Below are 22,326 nucleotides of genomic sequence, written 5' to 3'. Positions count from 1 at the left end.
CTAGCCTGGCCCCCATCTATTCTCTGCCTCCCAAGTCCCAGCTGATCGGGAGGAAATGGGGATTTTGCAGTAACCTTCCCCTGGAGTGGGGTGGGAATGGAGATTTTACAGTATCCTTCCCCTGCCACACCCACCAAGCCATGCCACGACCACCAAGCCGGTAGTAAAAATTTTTGAATCTCACCACTGGTTGGATTAGATCTCCAAGCTCCCTTTCAACTCTTCTGTATTCTGTTATTCTGCTTCCTTGAGGTTCTTGTTTGCTATGCTATGCTAATATAGTCCTCAACTTACAACCATTCATTTAGTGACCAGCAGGGTGGATTTGATTTAAACCGAGTTGATTTAAATCACAATTTAAATCATGATTTAAATCACTAGTAAAAAGGCTTGATTTAAATCAACTCGATTTAAATCATAATTTTTAAAGAGCAACTGTCATCTCTGCTACTCCTTTGACCCACTGTTGACTCACCGATAGTCCCAGTGTTGCAGAATAACTAAGCTCCATTTCATGCTGAATGAACTAAATTATTTATGTATCTTAAATAGAAAAATATCTTACAATAGATTTTTACCCCAAAAGTTTTTTATTAAAATAAATTCGATAAAAATCAAAAAAATCTGATTTAAATAAAAAAAATCCGATTTTTTGGATTTTTTTAAAAAAATCATTTTTATCCACCCTGGTGACCAGTCCAAGTTACAACAGTACTGAAAAAAAGTGACTTATGACCGTTTTTCACATTTATGACTGTTGCAGCATCCTCATGGTCACATGATCAAAATCCACACACTTGGCAACTTAACTCATATTTATGACAGTTCCTTACACAACCTTCTGACTAGCAAACTCAATTCAGAAGCCAGATTCACTTAACAACTGTGGTAAGAAAGATTATAAAATGGGTCAAAACTCATTTTAGAACAGTTTCATTTAGCAATAGAAATTTTGGGCTCAATTGTGGTAAGTCGATGACTGTCTGTAGAGTATATATTAATATATGAAATTAGAATTACTTGTCTCGATATACAACTCTTTATTTGCCATACTGAGCGAAGGAGATCCGTATACCTTTTTACTGTGAATATTTTTAGACAAAGTATTTTGCATCCGTTGCAGGTGGTGACATTTCTTCAGTCTCCTGCTTCCTATTTTTTAATTGATATAGATTCACTGGAATTTAGTCAGGGGTAAGATATAAGAATAAAACCTTGACTCAGACAAGCATGATGATTTCTCATTGAAATAAATCTTTTTTTAGGACATATATGTTGTGAATGGGCAACACAATGGCTCAGCGGTTAAAGACATTGTTTGTCATCTGAAAAGCTGGCAGCCTGGGTTTGAAACCAGAATGCCATGCAACAGGATTAGCTCTCCTTACTTGCTCCAGCTCAAATGTCGCATTTTGAAAGCATGCAAACGCGAGTAGATAAGTAGGTACTACTTTGGCAGAAAGGTTACTGTGTTCTGTACTTTCATGCCGGTCAGATGATATAAGCACCTCTCAGACAACACAGGCTCCTTCGGTTGAGAATCAGCTATGAGCACCACCCCCTTGAGTCAGTCCTGAGTGGACAGGGGAAACCTTTAAACCTATGTTGTGAGTGGAATTGCTTCTCCTTCAGCTTCATAGATGGATACTGCATTCAGACATGCACAAACACATTCTCTTCTCCTATGACTTCCAAATTTACTCAAGAGCCTTTAATGAAGGGATTTTGTTGATGTGGAAGAGCCCCAGCTAACTTCAGGAATATTTTATTTATGGATTCTGCTGGAAATATTACATACGAGAGCTTGTTATTCTCTTGTACAATTTTATTTATTTACTTACTAGCATTTTTTCAATTAGTATATTCTACGTTTGTACTACCTCAAAGAGGAACTCTAAATCCTTGCTTCCAATTGAACCATGATCTGATAAAGTAGGATTTAAACTGTGTTAGGAATGTGAAGAAGCATTATCATAAATACATAACAGTAACTATATAAGAAACTCCTCCCGAGTGATAATACTACAACAACTATAATTGTAATTTTATTCTTGGAACTGATCCAGGGACTGCAAATTTTATCCATTAAGTCTCTGCAATAGAAAAGTCCAAATAATTTCCCCTTTTAAAACATCAAAAGAAAGTTATACCCAAAGGAAAAATTACAAATAGATTCTATATTTTCCAGTAATTGTTTGCTCATTTCTTTATTCCAACAGCAACCTAATTGATACTATATATCATTTTAAAACTGTAAGTACATGAGTTTTTACTTGCTTTTCAAATACTTGCACTTTATTTTCTGCTTTTCAGTCAACCTAAGAAAAAAACTGGCCTTCTATGGATTTTTTTGTTTGCAGCCAAGATGGGTATCTTCATTTTGTGTTTTTGTTTTACAACGACACTACAGTCACTATACTTTGTAGGACTGAGTGTTTTCAATAAGTAAGTACACAAGGCACAAAACATGTTTTTTTTCAGTATGAATTCACTTGAATCCTTTAATGCAGAGGCCCAGAAGATTTTATGATATACACAGTATCCGGTAGTTTAAAATGTAAAAACAATCATTCAGAAAAAAGGCAGAAAAGTTAAGTTTTCAAGCTTAGTAAACATACATTACAGACTTCAGCAAGACATCTATCAAAGAGATTCACATTGTATTTGGATCTAGTAGCAAGGGTTTGGGTTGTGGTTTTTTTTTGTTTTTTTAAGTAGCAAAAGTGACGATGATGTTTTAAATTTTTGGAACAAATGAAGCTATCAATTTTATTTACAGTATAAACAGGCCTTTTTTATTTTTAAAGTGAAGATAACACCCTGTCACATGTTGAAGAAAAGCAGTATCTTAATTCTCAAATGCAAAATAAAGCAATATGAAAGTAAAACTATATATATATTTATATTTATATGTATAAATAAATATCTTCTGCTCTGAAATTCTGAAATCTTCTCAGCTCTGTCGTACATGTGATTCTGATCAGAGTTCCCTTGGTCTTTATCATAATAAATGATTCTGAATCTTCATTCTTCTGCTGATGCTCTAATGAATTGCTTTTCATACAAGCTCATGACATGGTGGACAAACTGATATTGTTCACTAGTCTGGATCATTCCTCCCCTGGAAAGAGAAGCAAGGAAGAATTTAAATCTTAAAAACATGTGGAAACTGGTTTTACTTCCAGAAAAGATAAACAGTACAGTTCAATCCTTGACTTATGACCACAAGGGAGCCCAAAATTTATGTTGCTAAGTGAGATATTTGTTAAGTGAGTTTTGTCTCATTTTACCACTTTTCTTGCCACAGTTGTTAAATGAAACATTGCAGTTGTTAAGTGAATCTGGCTACCCCACTGACTTTGCCTGTCAGAAGGTCACAAAAAGTGATCACATGCCTCCGGGACACAGCAACCGTCATAAATATGTGTCAGTTGCCAAGAGTCTGAATTTTGATCATGTGACCATCTGCTGCAATAATCGTAAGTGTGAAAAACAGTCATAAGTCACTTTTTTCAGTGCCGTTGTAACTTTGAACAATCACTAAACAGTTGTAAGAACTCACAACTGAAAAAAAAAAACAACATAATGATTCATTCTAAGATTACTGTATATACTCGAGTATAAGCTGAGTTTTTCATCACACTTTTTTATGCTGAAAAAAGCCCCCCATGGCTTATACTCGAGTGAGGAAAAAATGCCTTTTTTCCTGCAACCCGTTTTAGCTTGCAGGGGCTGCAGGGAGGCTTGCTAGGGCCAAAATGGGGCATGAGGGGGGTGCCTAGTAAGACTCCCTGCAGCCCCCTGGAAGCAAACATGGGCTGCGGTGGTGGGCTTCAAGGAAGAAAGAAACAAAGAAATCCTCACTTTTTAGGGAGATCCCCAGGTGCACTGAGCTTGAGTTGAGAGCTTATTGTAATAGGCTGGCTACTAGCTATCCTTGCTCAGGTTAAGCTAATCAATAGTAGAGCTCTAAGAATGCCAGATGAGGAGAAAGGGAGGGAGAACTGTTTGGGGATCCCTACGTGCACTGAGCTTGAATTGAGAGCTTATTGTAAGTGCCTGCAATAGCTATCCTTGCTCAGGGTAAGCTACAAAACGTTTCAAAACGTCTGGCTTTTCTTCCTCCTACCAAAGACCTCCTGGAGTTCTTCACAGAAAGGGAGAAAGGAAGGAGGGAGGGAGGGAGGGAGGGAGGGAGGGAGAGAGAGAGAGAGAGAGAGGGAGAGAGAGAGAGAGAGGAAAGAGACAAAGAAAGAAAGAGGAAAAAAAAGAAAAAGGAAGAGAGAGAGAGAATGCAGATATCTCTTAACAGAGGCTTGAACTTGCCTGAAATTAGATCAAGCCCTACATCACTTAATCCAATGTATCAGATTAAATTGTTATTGAATTATTTTTGGTATATATATTACATTGTCTTGTGTAATTTAGTTATAGTGTAGTTTTCACTATGCACTTACAGAGCTAGTTTACTGTTTTTCTTTGAAATCAATATTCAAAAACATTTAACCTACTGATGCCTCAATTAATGTAATTTTATTGGTATCTATTTTTATTTTGAAATTTACCAGTAGCTGCTGCATTTCCCACCCTAGGTTTATACTCGAGTCAATAAGTTTTCCCAGTTTTTTGTGGTAAAATTAGGTGCCTCGGCTTATATTTGGGTCAGCTTATACTCGAGTATATACGGTAGTTAAAAATCCATCTCATCCATTGTGTTCTTAGACAATAAAAACAGAAATAAAGTGAATAAAATTAAGTGGAATAAAATCAGTGCTATACAGAAAAAAAAATCAAAAATCAAGAATTTTAACACTTTTTTCAAACTATAATATTTTTATGGTCAAATCACTGACTTTTCCCATGTTTGTACATTCACAGTTTTATTCTGAAGCAAATTCCTGCTTACATATTATAAAGTAATAAATGTTATTGAGTGCTGGATTAAAAATGCAACCTTCCACAATCCGATGCCTACAAAATACTCCGGATTATAATTCCCATTATTCCTGACCAATTTTAATAGTTAATGTTTTGTCCCTTTGTTTTTAAGATGTTTGAGTTGCTCGATAGTGAGATGGATGGCATATCAAGTTAATAAATAAATAAAATAAATAATAAATCAGGTGATCGAGACATTTGGGAGGCAGCACTTAGGGGAAGGCTACATTAGACTTGGTTTTAGCAGAAAAATTATCTTACCTGTCTAACCGTAGCTGGCAAGTTGTTCTGAGTATGTCAACCATGCCCTCATTTTTCCACTGTTGGCAGCAAATGCTGGTAGCAATAAAACAGCCTGTTCTCCCAATCCCTGCACTGGCCAGAGAAAGAAATAAAAAGTGACGACAAAGATCTTCCAAAAAATAAAACATTGTTTAGAACACCTTCTTCATATCTGGGACTGAGTTTTCCATCTTTTCCATCTGGGACTGAGTTCATGAGCTTAAGGTCACGGGGATATTATAGCACCATTCAGAAGTCAAGAGTCAAAGCAGAAAACTGAACATAACTGAGGGGTTCCTGGTGCTCTCTGACCTTGGTTTTCTTGCAGACGTTTCATCACCTCAAATTAGGTAATGAAATGTCATTGGTGCTAGTAAGGAATGGGGTTTGTTCTCATTTTATATTTTAGTGGCTTGCCCTGTCAGTGTTGGTGAGGGTGGTTTTAAGAGATTCTTTGGTTGGGCTGTTTACTATTAACTTGTTTGGAAGTTTCTTGATTGGGATATGGAGTATTGTATACTTCTTGATTGCTGGTCTGATGTTTATCTTGGAGTTAATCTATGCTCATCTGGGTGCTAATTGCTGGTGGGGAGGTGTTTTGGTCTTTTTGTTCCCTTTTGGGCTTGTTGATTGCTTCTTTTGCATAGTATAGAGATACAGTTATGTCTATGTGTCTACTGATGGTTAATTCATCAGAGAGCCAGGACTCTAGAAATTTCCTAGCATTTTGGTCTTGGTCTAGGATGGTCACTTTTTCCCAATTGAAACTATGGTTAAGTCTGTCCATATGTTGTAAAATTAAAAGAGTTTTCATCATGTGAAATCAGGGACTCATTTGAACTCTTGACTACAAATATTCTCCTTTATTGGTACTGAATATAACTGTTTAGCTCTACTATGTATTCTCAAGTTTTAGGAAATCATTATTATTTTATTTCAGACAATATTGGTTGCATATAGGAACAGAAGTCTTTATTAGCCTGAAACTCTTTGCTTGCCAAAAGTGATTTCTTGTCCATGTGTACAAATGTGGTGGCCTTCTGGTTTCTCGCATATTATCCTCTGACTGTAAACTACTGGTAGGTGTGTGATGGGGGGCTGTTATTTTAGAATATGTGGGGAGTGGATAGAAGTGCTACTCAACCCACAGACTGAATGTGGACCGGGCATATGAAAAAACACGCTTATGTTTTCTTTATCTGGCTCTAATTTATGCAACAAAAAACCAGCAGATTATCTTTTACCATTGGCCTTATATTATTTCAGAAAAAGGTTAGCAGTTTTATTGGATAAAATGTTACAGGATGAAATTCCAGAGAGATGTTATGTGAGGCATCTGGTTTCTGTCAGCTTTTATATGTCAACATGTCATTTTAAATAAAGAGAAACAGCAAGTAACAATTACTTCATGGTCCAAGAGCATCTCAGTTTTGCAAGTCTTTAGCTCTGCTGAAAGCTTTTTAGATGACTTTCCATCATTGTCACTTAACTTATTGGGGCCATCAGCTAAGCCCCCAGGAAGAAGAAATGCAACTTATGTAGTCATTCCACCCAGATCTACAGATGTTATATTTGATCGGGTTTCATATTAATCCTTCCTATTATTCTCATTAATATTTCATCTACTGTATTTCAATTAAGGTTCCACCTAGATAATAGCATTCTTAGTTTGCGGGGGAGGCAGGGTTGGGAGCAGGAAGTATAGTTTTGCAGTAGTTCTTTTCCACCTTTGAGATTGGTTTCAGCCAAGGTTAGGAGGGGGGAGATTCAACCCTGAATTCTTGCATTCTGAGACCGTGACTTTCTCCCCACTCCTATTTAACATCTGGTGAGATCATTCATCAACACGAGGTTAAATACCATCAATATGTTGATGATACTCAGCTGTACATCTTTGCCTTGAGTTGTCCAAATGATACTGTTCAGATTCTTTCCCAATGCCTGGAGGCTGTAACAGTCTGGATCAGAAAGAACAGGCCTTAACTCAATTCTAGCAAGATCAAGTAGCTGTGGGTTTTAGGGCCTCACAGTTGTGGAGACTTTCTATTTTTGACTTGGATGGATAGCACTCCCCTAGACACAGATGATACACAATCTGGGCTAGAGGTCTTTTTGGGCTGATGGTCAAAGAACAGGTGGCAATTATGGTCAAGAGGGCCTCCATATTCATTTTGTGCACCCATTCCTGAAGCAGGAGGTTCTGCTTTATTCACATCTTATGTAGCTCTCAGTTGTAAATTGTTCTCCATAGGATGCTCATGAATTGCTTTCAAAAACTGCTATTAGTCCAGAATGTAGGAGTGCATGCGGTTTGGAACAAATCATGGTTTGTCTATATAACATCACTGTTTTGCAAGTCACACTGGCTCCCAGTGAAGAAATTCAAGGCATCAATGAAGTGAAAGTAATGTAAACTATATTTTTCAATATTATTAAATGTGAAAGCCTTGACTGACCATGTCCCCATTTGATAATGATCATGGTTTATGGAAACTTGTGGCTTGGGTGTGGAAAGTACCAATAAAGGAGAATAATTGTAGCTCAGGGTTGAAATGAGGGGTCTTGGTGCTCTCTGAGCTTGCTTGTTTTCTTGCAGACGTTTCATTACCCAAACTAGGTAACACATCATCAGTGCTAGTCCATCAGTCCACTAGGACTGATGATGTTACCTAGTTTGGGTAATGAAACGTCTGCAAGAAAACAAGCAAACTTAGAGAGCACCAAGGATCCCTCACTGTGGAAAGTGTTGTGTAAGGAAAGAGACTGTGGAATTTGATTGGAATACAGTGAGAATTATATTGCAAAGTGGCAAGATATATATGGGATTGCATGAATGGGAGGCATGAAATGGATGTTTGGTGGAATGATGGAGAGGAATAGGTTATAGGTAAAAAAAACTGAGTATGAGAGGAATATATTACATAATGTGTACAGAAATAAAAAGATAATCATGAGGAATGTATGTGAAGAGAGCAAGGAAGAATTAAGATTAAAAGAGGCAGAACATTTTAATAAGATATTAAAATTTGTTTTAGAACTGAGTGAAGAAAGCTAAACAAAGAGACACAATCAGGGAATGGAATTAAAATTAGAAGTGACGAAATAATTTGGGAAGAAATTAAAGCAAGGAAATGCTAGATGCAACATGTTAATGATACGTATGGGACTGCTATAATATATGGGAATATATAGAAGAATGGGAATGAATGCTATAAATGTAGTCTCCAAGAAAAAAAAATGATAAAAAGGAATACATATACACTGGAAGCAAGTTGCAAATCATATGCCTTCACGTAGAATGTAAAGAATTATGTTAATGTAAATTTAAAGCAAACTGTTAAACGAGAAATGCTGAATTTAGAGAGCACAATAATACAGCTACTTGACTGCATTATAACAGAAAAAATATACTTTTAGAATATTCAGAAAAAATGGTACTTTATTACTTTAGATTATGATAGCAACATTATGTTCTCATATGGTTTGTGTTTATGAAAAATGCTGTAGAGACTCATTATACCTTTATCCCATCATCCATAATCTTCTTGTAAAAGGGGTACTTACAACAATTTTGCACAACAACATAAATATTCATTATACAAGATTTCATTTTGTAATCTTACTAAAAATGAATTTAGCTTTAAAATGTAAATGCTCCTTTATGCTCACCAACGTCAAATTACATGAAACATAAATCAGAAAGATATTTGCAATGGTTATGTCTCAAATTATATAACTCTGTTCAATATTTTCCTGAGAGTGGAGTTAACCAGTAGGTGGTCACAAGCCCTGTAAAGATTTCTATGAAATCTGCTTATTGCATTTATAATCAGGGGCTTCCTTGGTACACTCAGTTGTGGCAATATGTTGTGTAGCATCATAGACAGCTCCTCCAAAGAGTCAGGGTCTTGTTAGAAAGTAACACATCTTTAGGGGTGTTGCTCTTGACTTTCGCTTGCTGACATGGGAGATAGTTTCTCACTGACTGACTGATTGCTGTGCTCCGTGTCTTCCACAGGAAGTTCTCAAAACTAATTCCCGGTAGTCCTGGGTGACATTGTCTCAAAGGAAAGACTTATTTTTTAGTTGGAGACAGCTATCCTCCTAAAGTGGTTGTGGTATGACAGAGCTCTTCATGTGGGATGCTTCAATATTTGATTTGCATTTATAATTGAAACATATTTTTAAACTGATCTCTATAGTATCTGAAGCACATTACAATGGATAATAGGGGAAAAGAGAAAAATGATGGAGAGTGACAACACATTGTGAATCAGATCCAGGACTGGTCAGTAAAAATACCCAATAGGCCTATTATTAAAACATGGTAACAGATAGAATACCGGAGCTGGAAGAGACCTTGGAGGTCTTAGTCCAACCCTCTGCTCAAGCAAGACCCTATACTATTTCAGACATATGAAATGGCTGCATGGTTCACATTTCATCTGCACTTCGTAACAGGCAAAAGAGTCAGATCATGCCCGAATTACAGTGAAACCCAATGTGGAAATTTTGGTTCCTCTGGATTCTACCAGTTTAGATGCAAGGGATATTTCCTTGCTAGAATGTTAAGAGTGGACACCTAGAAAAGGTGTGTCTAAAATGTCAAAGAAAAAGTGAAAGGTAAACTCAGTATTATATATAACATTAAAAGCAAAGGATGTTTCAAATGAATGTCAGGGATATAGGGAAATTACCTAAGTATCATTTTTCGCCCTCTCATTTCTTTCTAATGATATTTAATAATTTACCTGCAATGAACAATGATTGGAGCATTCTTTTCTTCTGCACGATGCATGGCTTCTTCCACTTCTTGAACCAGTTGGAGCAGGGGTGGTGCTTGATCAGGGGTCTTCTGGTCTGGCCAAGATGTATACCAGTAGTGCTTCAGATTTCTTGTTTCTTCACCATTCTATAAGACAGTGAGCAAGAAAATCGGGAGCAAGAGAATTAGACATTCAACACATGAATTTCTTTTCGAATATGAAAAACGTCTCTCATTAGAGAAATCACAAAAAGCAGACCAGAATTTCCAAAGGTAACAATTTCGATGACTCAGACTTTTAACTCCTTTCCTTGATATATGCGTACTATTGGCATTTGTTCGAAGATTCCTGAAAGTATGGCACCATATAATTCCTTGATTTGTACTCCAACTTTTAGGTAAAAATTAACTGCAGGCTTCTGTTGAAAGACTCAATACCTTAGATTATTTGGGTGAGGGATTTTTTAATATTGAAAATTCTGCACAGGAAGCTAGCAGGGGAACAAACCAGGAGAGATGTCTAGCTAGATAGGGAGACCCTACTGGTTGTTATTAAAGAGAGATCCAACTAAGGAGAAATTTCCTGACCCTGAGAACAATCAATCAGTGGAACTGCTTGCCTCCAGAAGTTGTGGGTGCTCTGTCACTGGAGATTTTCAAGAAGAGATTGGACAGCCATCTGTCTGGAATGGTACAGGGTCTCCTGCTCGAGCAGAGGTTGGACTAGAACAGGGGTGTCAAACTCGATTTCATTGAGGGCGGCATCAGAGTTGTGATTGACCTTGGAGGGCCGGGGGGCCTGGCCATGGTGGGCGTGACATGGGACTCGTGTCGGGGGCACCTTTGGTGGCCAAGTGCCAAGGCAGGACTTCCCTGAAACCCTCCCTCACTCTAATTATAATTTCCTTCCTTCCTTTCCTTCTTTTTCCTTCCCTCTTCATTCTTTCTTCTTCCTTCCCCACTTTCCTTATTTTTTCTACCTTGCTCTCTTCCCATCTTCTTCTTTTTCTTTGTCTTTCCTCTTTCACTTTCTCCTTTCCTGTCCCTTCTTGCATCCTCAAATGCAAAAGGGGAAACATTTCTCCTTTTGTTTTGTTTTTAGTTTGTTTTGATAGCCCTCTGCCAGCGAAAACAAGCTCAGGGGGGCCACGAGCTCTGTTTTACCTGGCAGAGGCACTGCTGGCCGATCCTTTGCTGTTTCTAGGGCGGCCTCACGGGCCAGATCTAAGTACCCCAAGGGCCGGATCCGGCCTGCGGGCCTTGAGTTTGCCACCCCTGGGCTAGAACGTCTCCAACATCCCTTCCAACCCTTTATTCTATATTCTATGTCTCTTGTTCAACAATCTCCATCACTGTAACTTATTGCCTTTTTTTATTAACATACTGACAACTAAAATAATTCAAGGGCAACAGCAGCTGTAGCAACAAAACATTGATGCATTTTTTAAAATTAAACTGGCTCATGTTAACATCATACAACTGGCAAGTGGGAATAATTTACATTGCAAAGTTGCTTTGTCCATTAATTCAGATTGCACTACTATATCAAAAAAGATAAAGGAGTCCCTGTGGATTTTACTCCACTAGTTGTTGCTGACTATAGGGGGCGGTGATCATCTCCATTTCAAGGTCATTGAGCCAGCACTGTCTAAAGGTACTTCTGCAGTCATGTGGCCAGCATGATGCTACATGCTGGTTATTTTCCCACCAAAGTGGTATCTATTTATCTACTCACATTTGAAAGCTTTTGAACTGCTAGGTAGGCAGGAGCTGGGGAGAGGTCAGGAGCTCACCCCATTGCATGGAGCTTGGGTCTCGAACCTGGGCTGCTGGCTTTCCAGCTGACAAGCCCAGCATTTTAACTGCTGAGCCCCCATGCCACCTACTAAATACTGGAGAAACTGGTAAGAAAAACACAGACACTGGGATTATGTATTCTAAAGTGGCATGGCTGAACCACTTACTCCTTCTCTGTTGTCACTTCACTTAATTTTGTGACATGAAACCATACAGAGTTGCATCCCTTTAGTTTTTTTAAATGTAAGAACTGGTCCATTGAAAATACAGGTTCAGATCTTTAAATATTTTAAATGACTTGGTCCTGAGGATCTTGGGAAAGCTGCCCTGTGAATTCCTTCAGCTAGATCAGGAGTGTCAAACTAAGGCCTGCGGGCCACATCTAGCCCGTGGGGTGCTTAAAACTGGCCCATGGAGTTGCCTTGGAAACAGGGAAGGACCATAGAGCCGCCTTGGAAACAGTGAAGGACCAACGGTGCCTCTGCCAGCGAAAACGGAGCTTGGGAGGGCCATGTGTGGCCCTTGCAAGCTCCGTTTCGCTGACAGAGGATTGCAGGAAGCTGTCGCAGCTGGAAACGGAGCTTGGAAGCCCATTTTGGCTGGCAGAATGCTCGGGCCACCACAGGCACCCTGGGACACAAGTGATGTCGAGCTGACCACGCCCACCCTGGCCACACCCACCCTGACCCCCTGAGGTCAAGCACAACCCTGACATGGCCCTCAATGAAATCGAGTTTGACACTCCTGAGCTAAACTGTGTTCTTCAAGGGAAAAGTGGTTTCTTTGTGGCCCCAATGAGGACATATTTCTCCCTGGGGAATTTTGTAATACTCTTTGTTGATCTTTATTTTGACAGGTAATGTATCTATTTTAATTGATCCTTGGAAACTGAAGTGAATGGCACATTAATTATTTAATCACTATTTTGCTATGTTGGCCTCTCCATCTTATCCAGGTTTGATTTTTCCAAATTGCTGCAATACATTTAATGAATATGGCACATAAAAAACAACAAACGTTCTGTGATAGTAGCACTCTTTCTGTTGCTACTAAAACACCACCAAAGTAAATCACAGTTGACAACACTATATTGTCACAACTGCTGCATGCTTAATTATATTGTCCAGGTAGACTTATATAAATTGTCTCCTGATAGAAAAATAGCTATTTCTATTTGCATAAACCACATGAACATGGCAGAAAGTATAAGGTTTACATTCCTTTTTTTAAAAAAAGAAATCCTGCTAAATCCATCCATCCATCCATCCATCCATCCATCCATCCATCCATCCATCCATCTATCAAATAAACACACTGCTCAGTTGGCAAGCACAGTTATTAATTGTGAATGCTGCCCTTGTTATTGTAGTTGAAGTTACAGATCACTGGAATGTCGGCTTCAACTCTCTACAGTACTTGTTGCGTAATGTTCAGCACATTACACTGTGCTGAACATTCAAAGGAAATGGGCTGTTTGAATTAAAGTTATGAATTAAAAGCTATAGCTTTAGATTTCTAGAACAGAACCATAAGCTTCTCCCCCCGCCCAACTAAATTTTATTTAGAGCCTTCTGTTTACTTCTATCTTAAAAGCATTATATTCCGTGGAGTTGGGGGGGGGGGGACTTTGCTGAGAAATATACATATTAGAAATATATATTTAGCTGGTTTTTAGAATGTTCAACTTCTCGAGGCAAAAAAGGCTGCTAAAATAATAGATAATTCTGTAATTTATTACTATTTTGTTTCTGTACTCAACTTACTTTATAGAAACAGTTTTAGAGAAAGACATGAATTATAAATATTTATTTCTCTCTTTAGAAGGATTGATCTTTTGAGGATGAAAAAAATGTTGCTGTCTGAGAGAACCAGCACTGGAAATTGTATGAATGTATTTGCAGAAAATAAGGTTTCCATGGAAGGTTTTCTGGCAATTGGTGAGATCACTGCAGAGTGCAGATACTTCCATACTGTGGTCGCCACATAGGTTCAACAATAGTAATACCAGTCACACCAAAGATCTTACCAATCTGATTTACAATGTCTAACTTGCTCAAATATACGAATCTGTTAAAAAATAAAGATATGATACAAATACTAAAGTTGTTGTAAAGTCAGTACATTTAGGAAGACTTTTAATAGATAAGAAAAGCAGATCAGAAACGCCTATTGAGAAAACATGTGGTAATAAATTGCCAGTGGAATGGCTCATAATTCCAATTGTTCTACAAAGAGCTTGATGGCCTTCATATCAGACATATTCTTTCTAATAGGCCTATCAAGATTACTAAAACCTCCTTCAATCTGGAGCTCTGCAAATATGTTAGGCTCTAACTTTGGATCCCAAGCTGCACATTTAGAACAATGTACTGCGTACCTGAATGAAATCTAGAAAGAACAGCACTAGCATGATCATGAAAAGAATATTTTATTGAATTTTATTGAATTATCTATGAGTAATTCCTTACTTTATATCTTACCTTTAGGGTAATAAGCCTTAACCGATAATCATCTGCTTGTATGACTCTATTAACTGTAATTTCAATTCCTTCATAGGTAATTTGCTCTTCTGGCCAGTATTCTGTACATTTCTAGGCAAAAATTAAATCACAAATATAAAGGCAAGTGTCTGCAAAAAGTAAATGTGCTCTAATAAGCTTAAGAAAAGTATACTGTACATTTGAATTATTGCTGTTTTCAGAAATCAGTTATGCTATAAAAATATTAACTGATGTAAAGTGGTATTTTACCTGAGTCAGAATGTTTGGCCCTCTCCCCCCGGTTCCCCATTAAACCATATATTTTTCAATATTTTTCTTGGTTTAAGAACTGCAGAAATGAAAAAACCCTATCACATTCAATTTTCTCATGTCATTATTACAGCAACAAAAGGAACCAGTAGGGATTTGCAAAGCAGCCACGTTTCAATTCAGATTTTAACTTTGATGATGACAAGATTAAATTCAAATGTAGGATTCGGGGTTTAAAAACAATAAAATTAAATTTAGACCCATTTGAGACTATAATAGAAAAGCACCATCATGCCGGAAGCTATTTAATTTTTGGAAGAATGAGATACAGATAGTAAGGCTAGAACATTTACAGGAACCTGTTTTTTAAAAAATTAAAACCAATTTATGTTATCACTGTCATATGTACAATACAAGGATACAAGAAATAACTTTATAGACAATTCAGAATTTTCCACAAGGATATAAGTATACTTCCCAGAAGACTCAGACAAACAAAGAACAAGAAGAAAATAGAAAGTAGAGGATTAAAATATGTGAAGGAGAGGGAGCTGAGATGCTGCAATGGTTGTAAGTGCGAAAAATGGTCATAAGTCACTTTTTTCAGTGCTCTTTGTAACTTTGAAGGGTCACTAAATGAATGGTTGTAAGTCCAGAACTATCTGTGGTCAATAATGCCCTTATTGCCACTCATTTTGAGAACTATAATATCTCCTATATGGGTTGTCTTTGAAGATGACCTGAAAACTGCAGTTGGTGTGGAATTTGACAGGTAAATGAGAAATGTTATTGTCGTATAATGCCAACTATTTCTTCTGCTGAATGTTCAGTTTTGTCCTCCCATCTGCTGGAGTCTACTCATTCATGTTTGTCCACTGTCAAACAATATTTTTACCGAAGTAGGGAAAACATCCAGATGTTTTCTACTCCTTAACTAATAGTAGCTATAGGGAGTATCTGTATACTTTGTAATGAAGAAACATTTTCATCTCTTTGTATATATAGTTTCTGTTCTATGAGCTAATCAGGGAGTGTGTACACACATTTCCTACATGTGTATGTATACAAGTGTATCTATGAGGTCTAGTCAGATACATTTATGCTGTATCTCTCTCTCTCTCTCTCTCTCTGTGTGTGTGTGTGTGTGTGTGTGTGTTTCTGTTGCTTCCTTATATTGTATAGTTTTTGTGTGTATGTGTGCACTGAGATGCACAGGATGGGCTGCGCATTTTGGATGTCCTGGGCCATGTGACTAGGGGAAAGTGGGCTTGGATTGCAATATTCATAAACCATCCAAACCACTTCTCAATTGTATCCCCCATAAGAGTGAATTAGTGAATTAATAAATCTGGCCCATTTTAAATACAATCTATATTTCCTTCGCTTTTCCTTCCATACCAAATTATGTCTCATTCTGTTCTATGTTGAAGAACTATCCTGACCGACAGAATCCTAAGTTTTTCTTTCAACATTCCATGGGGATGGGGGTGTGGAGAGCACACACGCTATCAGAAGTGCTAGTAGCTATCTATAGCTCAGTCTTGGAGCAGCTGAAATGAAGATCACCCACGCATTTCTGTGGGCTGTCTGTCAGTTCACATTACATTTTATAAGAGTGCTGGAGTACTGAAGCCTTAATCTTTGCATTATTAGAATTAACATATATAGCGTGAACACAAATATTCTTCCTGCAATCTATATTTATATTTAAGTCACAACACAATTCTTTTCTTAATGGAAAAATTGTGAAGCATCCCAGAGTCTTGAACAATAATGAATGACTTCATTAAGCCACGTCTCTCTGATAAAGCACAAGTGTGTACAGAGATCTCCAGATGTGTAAGGTTTCCATTTCCTTTGTAGCAACTCTATAATATTGCAGCTTTAAATTACGATGAATAGAATGAAAAGATGACAGCCGTCCCAAAGCTTTCTAGATTGGTAAGAGCTGACTTTTGCTACTTTTCTAGATGATTGGTCAAATGTTTTGCCAACTAAACTTTAGTTTTCTTAAAGCTACCCTCCTGTGCCATGGCTCAATTGGAAAGGGCAGCAAGGAGACAATTCAAAATACATGCTAAGTTGCTAACACAAAACTAAACAAGCTTTGAACAGGTGGAAACAAGGGCCACAAAATTTGCTGGCAGGATATTCTATTGGTAGGGCCTTAACACGGCATTAGCCCCTCACTGCTCATGTACTTGTCAAAGTTTTTTTTCTAGAAAAACTAGCTGCTACTGCATACCTCTACTGCAGGGGTGTCAAACTTAAGGCCTGCGGGCTGCATCCAGCCTATGAGGTGCTTAGATTTGGCCCGCAGGACTGCCCTGGAAACAGCAAAGGACTGACCGGTGGTGCCTCTGCCAGCAAAAACAATGGCCTCCTGCAGCCTTCTGTCAGCAAAAACAGAGCTCGGGGAGGCTGTGTGTGGCCCACCCGGGCTCAGTTTTCAGCCCTGATGGCCTCATGCAGTCCTCTGCCAGCCAAAACAGTGCCCCCTTCGAGCGCAGCCCCCTCCCTCAAGTTCCATTTTTGCTGGCAGAGGGCTGCAGGAGGCCATTGTGGCTGAAAACGGAGCCTCGACACATGACGTTGAGCTGGCAAGCCCCCCACACACCCCCCGCCTCCCCAAGGTCAAACACAACCCTGATGCGGCCCTCAAGAAAATTAAGTTTGACAGCCCTGCTACTACTACTGCAAGCACATTCTGATCAGTATTCACTCTTGCAGCTGAAGCACTAACAGGACAAGAATCACATTTTCCTAATGACAAAATTAAAATCAATGTGCAACAGGAACATTTCAAAAGAGAGGCTCTAGCCCCAAAAGAAAAATAGGAAATGTACTTCGGGATTGGTTCAAATATACATCTATGGAAATTCTCAGATCATGGTTGTCCCAAAGGTCCCTTTTCAAAAGGCAACTGGACTTCCTTGGTTTTTGCTTAAAGACGTTTCACTTCTCATCCAAGAAGCTTCTTCAGTTAGAGAACTTCTTGGATGAGAAGCGAAACGTCTTCCAGCAAAAACCAAGGAAGTCCAGTTGCCTTTTGAAAAGGGACCTTTGGGATGCCCAAGTAAATGTTAAAGTTTTTATTCATCAAATTTTTAAACTATATTCCAACTTTACCTTGATTACCGATGTTACAAAGCAGACTAGTTTTATGAATGGAATAATGTTTTATTCAGGAATACACCGAAGGCACAAAACAGAATTTAAAAAAAAAAAAGAAAATAGAGATTCAGCATTACCTCATTCATCTCTTCTATATTGGTAATCATGACAATGATTGGAGAATGCTCCTGCCATACCATTCTCCAGAAATCACTGACAGTATTAACTATGGGTCCCTGAGTAGCAATGTACACCTTTTCTTCTCCTCTATAGCCCTAGCAAAAAAAAACAACAAAAAAAAAACCCAACAAGGTTCATGAGTGCTGAAATGTACGTATATCTCAGTCTTTCAGTTTTCATTCAGAAGCTGTTTATTAAATTAGAAAGAAATATTCTCACGCTCATGCTTCACATGAAGTGAAACAAATAAGCACAAGCGGCATAACTTTGATTTATACAAAAACTAATGGTTCCTATGGCAATAGGAGCAATTTATGCTATGTAAGATGTATAGTTAAACTGAAATTCATTTGAGTAGAGCTACATTTGGCATCCCATTTGGGGGCCTTGTTGGATTCTAAAGGTTATGGTGGTAAACATATCTGTCATTCACTCTCAGAGATTGCTAGCAAGTCACACTTTAAATCACCGCATGTATATTTTACAAGGTTGAGATTTGAATCTGTGTCTCTGTCAGCATGCTGGAAGGACTGAAATGATTGTGGAATTCTGCAACTCTATTGAAAAACAATAGAGGCCTAACAAAACCACTTAAATAGAAAAGATTCTCTGGAACTGCCAGTCTTACCCTGATGTAATTAGCATTAATGTAAGAGCTAAGGGGATCGTCTTCATCATCTGAGGTAAGGCACACTCTGCTGTGAGGATCTGGAAAATGGAAAGCAGCCATGATAGAATTATAGATTGGAAGGAACAAAAAAGGTTTTCTCTCTCTCAACATGAATTGTACACAAATATAACACAACAGACCTTCAATCTGGAATTCTGAGAACTGGCCGAAGGTTTGATTTGAAGAAACACAAGAGTTTTAGCTGAAGATCTTCTAATTCAGAACCTAATTCAGAATTCTGCTTCCCACAGTGACAATCCAGATGGCCTGGAGAAAGCATTCATTGCTTTTGCTCACCCACAATTAATATTCAGTGGGATACAACCCTAGGGCTGCATTTAGATGCTATTACTGGTACCCGTTAAAAGTCTTAACATCCCTTTCTAATTCCCCTTGGAATCCATATTAGTCAATACTTTTACCACGCTTTGTGGCAGTGAATAGAATATAGCAGTGCTGAAGGAGCAGGGTGTTGCAGAACCTTTCATAATTCAGTGTTCTTTCTTATTGCAGAACTAATCATTATTAACGTTGCAAGTAGCCTAGTCTAAATGCCAGTGCAAAGGCAGAGATCTGCTATAATTTTATAGGCTTTAATGTTGCACTGCTTTTGAGCAGTAACTTTTTTTCCTGAAAATTCTCAAATCAACCATTTTCATATGGTTAGGGTGGAATTTTTGAGACAAAAGGCTTAAAAGAAATTACCCACAACAAATCTGTAAATCTGCAAAAGAAATGCAGTATACATTAGCTGAATTAAAGACTATTATCATTTCTTTCGCTAACTGCAATTAACTATAGTGTTGCAAGCAACTAACTGATCATTAAGTTAAGTGCCTATTTATCTTTCAGTTCTAGCTGGAATTAACATCTATTTTTGAAATTTTTAAATATTTTATTTTATTTTCAGAACAACGTATTCCGTTTTGTGGGCAACTTTTCTAATTGAAAACGGTTTTTAAGCTTCTTTTAAGAATGGCATTGCAACTGTAAAGTGTTAAGACAGAATGTTTCAGTGCACAGAATGTTTCAGTGCACAGAAATATTTCAAATAGAAGAAAAACACATCTCAGGAAGCATTTTAAACAGTTGATATAATTTTTTAGTCCATCTCATCAAAATAATCAGAACAATTATTGAGACCAGATAAATTGTAAATACAAACATCCATGACATGTTCCATATCAGAAACATACTGCAGTCCAACCCAATAACCTTGGATCCCTCCAAACAGAAATTCTAAGAATTGGTCAAAATGGTATGAAATAGCATTTTGACCAATTTTTCTCTCAAACTCTGAGATATACTGAAATCACTCAACATTCAATTTGTGAGATTCATAGTTACTGCCTAGGAATGTCATAGGTACAGATAGTCCTTTTTTTTTTTTAATTTGATTTATATGCCGCCCTTCTCCGGAGACTCAGGGCGGCTTACAATGCGCTAAGCAATAGCCTTCATACTTTTGTATATTTTATACAAAGTCAGCTTATTGCCCCCACAAATTGGGTCCTCATTTCACCTACCTTAGAAAGGATGGAAGGCTGAGTCAACCTTGAGCTTTGGAGAGATTCGAACCAGCAGAAATTGCAGGCAGCTGTGTTAATAACAGGGTGCACTAAACCACTGTACTATCAAGTCCTTGACTTACAACAGTTCATTTCATGACCATTCAAAGTTACAATGGCACTGAAAAAAGTGACTTATGAATGTTTTTCACACTTACGACCGTTGCAGCCTCCCCATGGTCATGTGATCAAAACCCAGACATTTGGCAACTGACTCGTATTTATGATGGTTGCAGTGCCCCAGGGTCATGTGATCACCTTTTGCGACCTTCTGACCAGCAAAGTCAATGGGGAATCCAGATTCACTTTTAACGACTGTGTTATTAATTTAACAACTGCAGTGATTCATTTAATAACTGTGGCAAGGAAGGTCATAAAATGGGGCAAAATTCACTTAACAACTGTCTCGCTTAGGAACAGAAATGTTGGGCTCAATTGTTGTCATAAATTGTCATAAATAAAATTGAGGACTACTTGTACAGGTAGTCCTCGACTTACAACAGTTCAAAGTGACGGTTCAAAGTTACAATGGCACTGAAAAAAAGATGCAAATGACAAATGGTTCATATTTATGACGGTTGCAGTGTCCCCAGGTCATGTGATCCCCTTTTGCGACCTTCTGACAAGCAAAGTCAATGGGGAAGCCAGATTCACTTAACAAGTGTGTTACTAACTTAACAGCTGCCACAACAAATGTGGCAAGAAAAGTCATAAAATGAAGCAAAACTCATTTAACAAATCTCTCACTTAACAACGTAACAACAACAACAGCTCAATGGTTGTAAGTCAAGGATTACCTGTACTGTACTGCTGATCTTAATCCATATTCTTTGTGGTAATTTGGTGAACAAGTCCAAAACGCATCTGTCACTTCAGAGATCTTTTCTGACATTCGGAAATAGCTATCATAACCCACAACTCACCACTATGGCAAATCCCGTAAAAGTCTAAAATGGATAGCGCTACAGTGGTGCAGTGGATAGAGTGCAGTACTACAGGTACTTCTGCTGAGTGCGAGCTGCCTGCAGTTTGGCAGTTCGAGTCTCACCAGGTTCAAGGTTGACTCAGCCTTCCAGGGGTGGGTAAAATGAGGACCCAGATTGTTGGGGGCAATATGCTGACTCTGTAAATGCTTAGAGAGGGCTGTAAAGCACTATGAAGCGGTATATAAGTCTAAGTGCTATTGCTATTTCTATGTACTTACTTGGGAGAATTGTTTTGTAACGATTCTTTCGGACTAAACCTGGAATGTCATATTCCTTTGGATCAATAAAGTTCATTGGGATTTCCTGTTGAAAGATGCATCATAGAAATATTAGACATATTGCAATCCTAATAGCTTTTCACTTAAAAATGAAAGTGGATTAAAAAAAAAGAATACTGTAATACTTGTGAAAACTCATTTAATGCAGATTCAAAACCAATGAATTGAAGAATTTGAGTACTAAAGGAAGTGTGATGGAGCTGTGAGATATATTTTAGTTTAATATTAATGAGATTAAACTGTAATATTATTATTTTTTGTTATTTTTAGATTTATATTCTATTTTTTTTTTCAGGAAGAAAAGCCAGTTTATATTGGGGCTCTCCCTTTCCTTTATTAAAATATTCCTGTGCAGCACATTGCACTGAGACAGAGTGAATTTCTATGGCTGAGCTTTTTTATGAACCTGAATATATTTGTTGTACTAATATTTGTCCTACTGGCACTTTTTACTAACTTAGTTGATCGTTGGATAATCTTGTAACAGCTCAAAATATAGTTACTCCTCTGCTAACCAATAAAAAAAAATCCCCTTATACTTCTGGCTTATCAAATAAATCTGTGTTAATTTTATGCACTTCATTACTCAAGATAAGGCCAAGGGGAATACATTGCAAGTCATTAAAAGCACCGCTGTACAAATAGTAGTAAAACTAATGAATTTATTTTAATTACTGTATGATATTTATAAATGACTGTGTACGTTCTGATGATGCAGAAGTCCCAACTGGTGATAATACAAATAAGGCTGGAAAGCACTGTTGCAGCAATGCTACTAGGAAGAAACCTGCAATGTTTCATAAAAACAGGTGCAAGAATATGTAGTTTTTTTGTGTGTGCAATGGATCATATCTAAATTAAGTTAATCAATACAGTGAGATTAAGCATAGGAAATTACATTACCAGGAAATGTTCCCTGCATTCAGCCATTTTTTCTACACTTCAAGTCACATTTCCATTCTTTCAGAACTTACTATATGCCCCTACTCTCCAATAAA

At 37.7% G+C, this 22,326-nt stretch overlaps 1 protein-coding gene across 1 annotated transcript in view; it reads right to left on the bottom strand.

Annotated features, from left to right (window-relative positions):
* Positions 1-3,024: 3,024 nt before the first annotated feature.
* PTPN5 (protein tyrosine phosphatase non-receptor type 5) overlaps positions 3,025-22,326 on the bottom strand; it is a 52,993-nt gene continuing 33,691 nt past the window's right edge. The window contains exons 8-14 of the mRNA XM_070957431.1: positions 21,269-21,353; positions 18,455-18,534; positions 17,784-17,921; positions 14,263-14,373; positions 9,972-10,132; positions 5,200-5,313; positions 3,025-3,121 (exon numbers count right to left, since the gene is read on the bottom strand). Of these exons, the coding sequence (XP_070813532.1) occupies positions 3,025-3,121; positions 5,200-5,313; positions 9,972-10,132; positions 14,263-14,373; positions 17,784-17,921; positions 18,455-18,534; positions 21,269-21,353 (786 nt within the window). The remainder of the gene's footprint in view (positions 3,122-5,199; positions 5,314-9,971; positions 10,133-14,262; positions 14,374-17,783; positions 17,922-18,454; positions 18,535-21,268; positions 21,354-22,326) is intronic.

Source organism: Pituophis catenifer, unplaced genomic scaffold, assembly GCF_029215685.1.
Source record: "Pituophis catenifer annectens isolate HBS135680 unplaced genomic scaffold, rPitCat1.0.hap2 SCAF_1, whole genome shotgun sequence".
NCBI classification, from domain to species: Eukaryota; Metazoa; Chordata; class Lepidosauria; order Squamata; family Colubridae; genus Pituophis; species Pituophis catenifer.
This window is presented reverse-complemented; position numbering and strand designations above follow the sequence as displayed.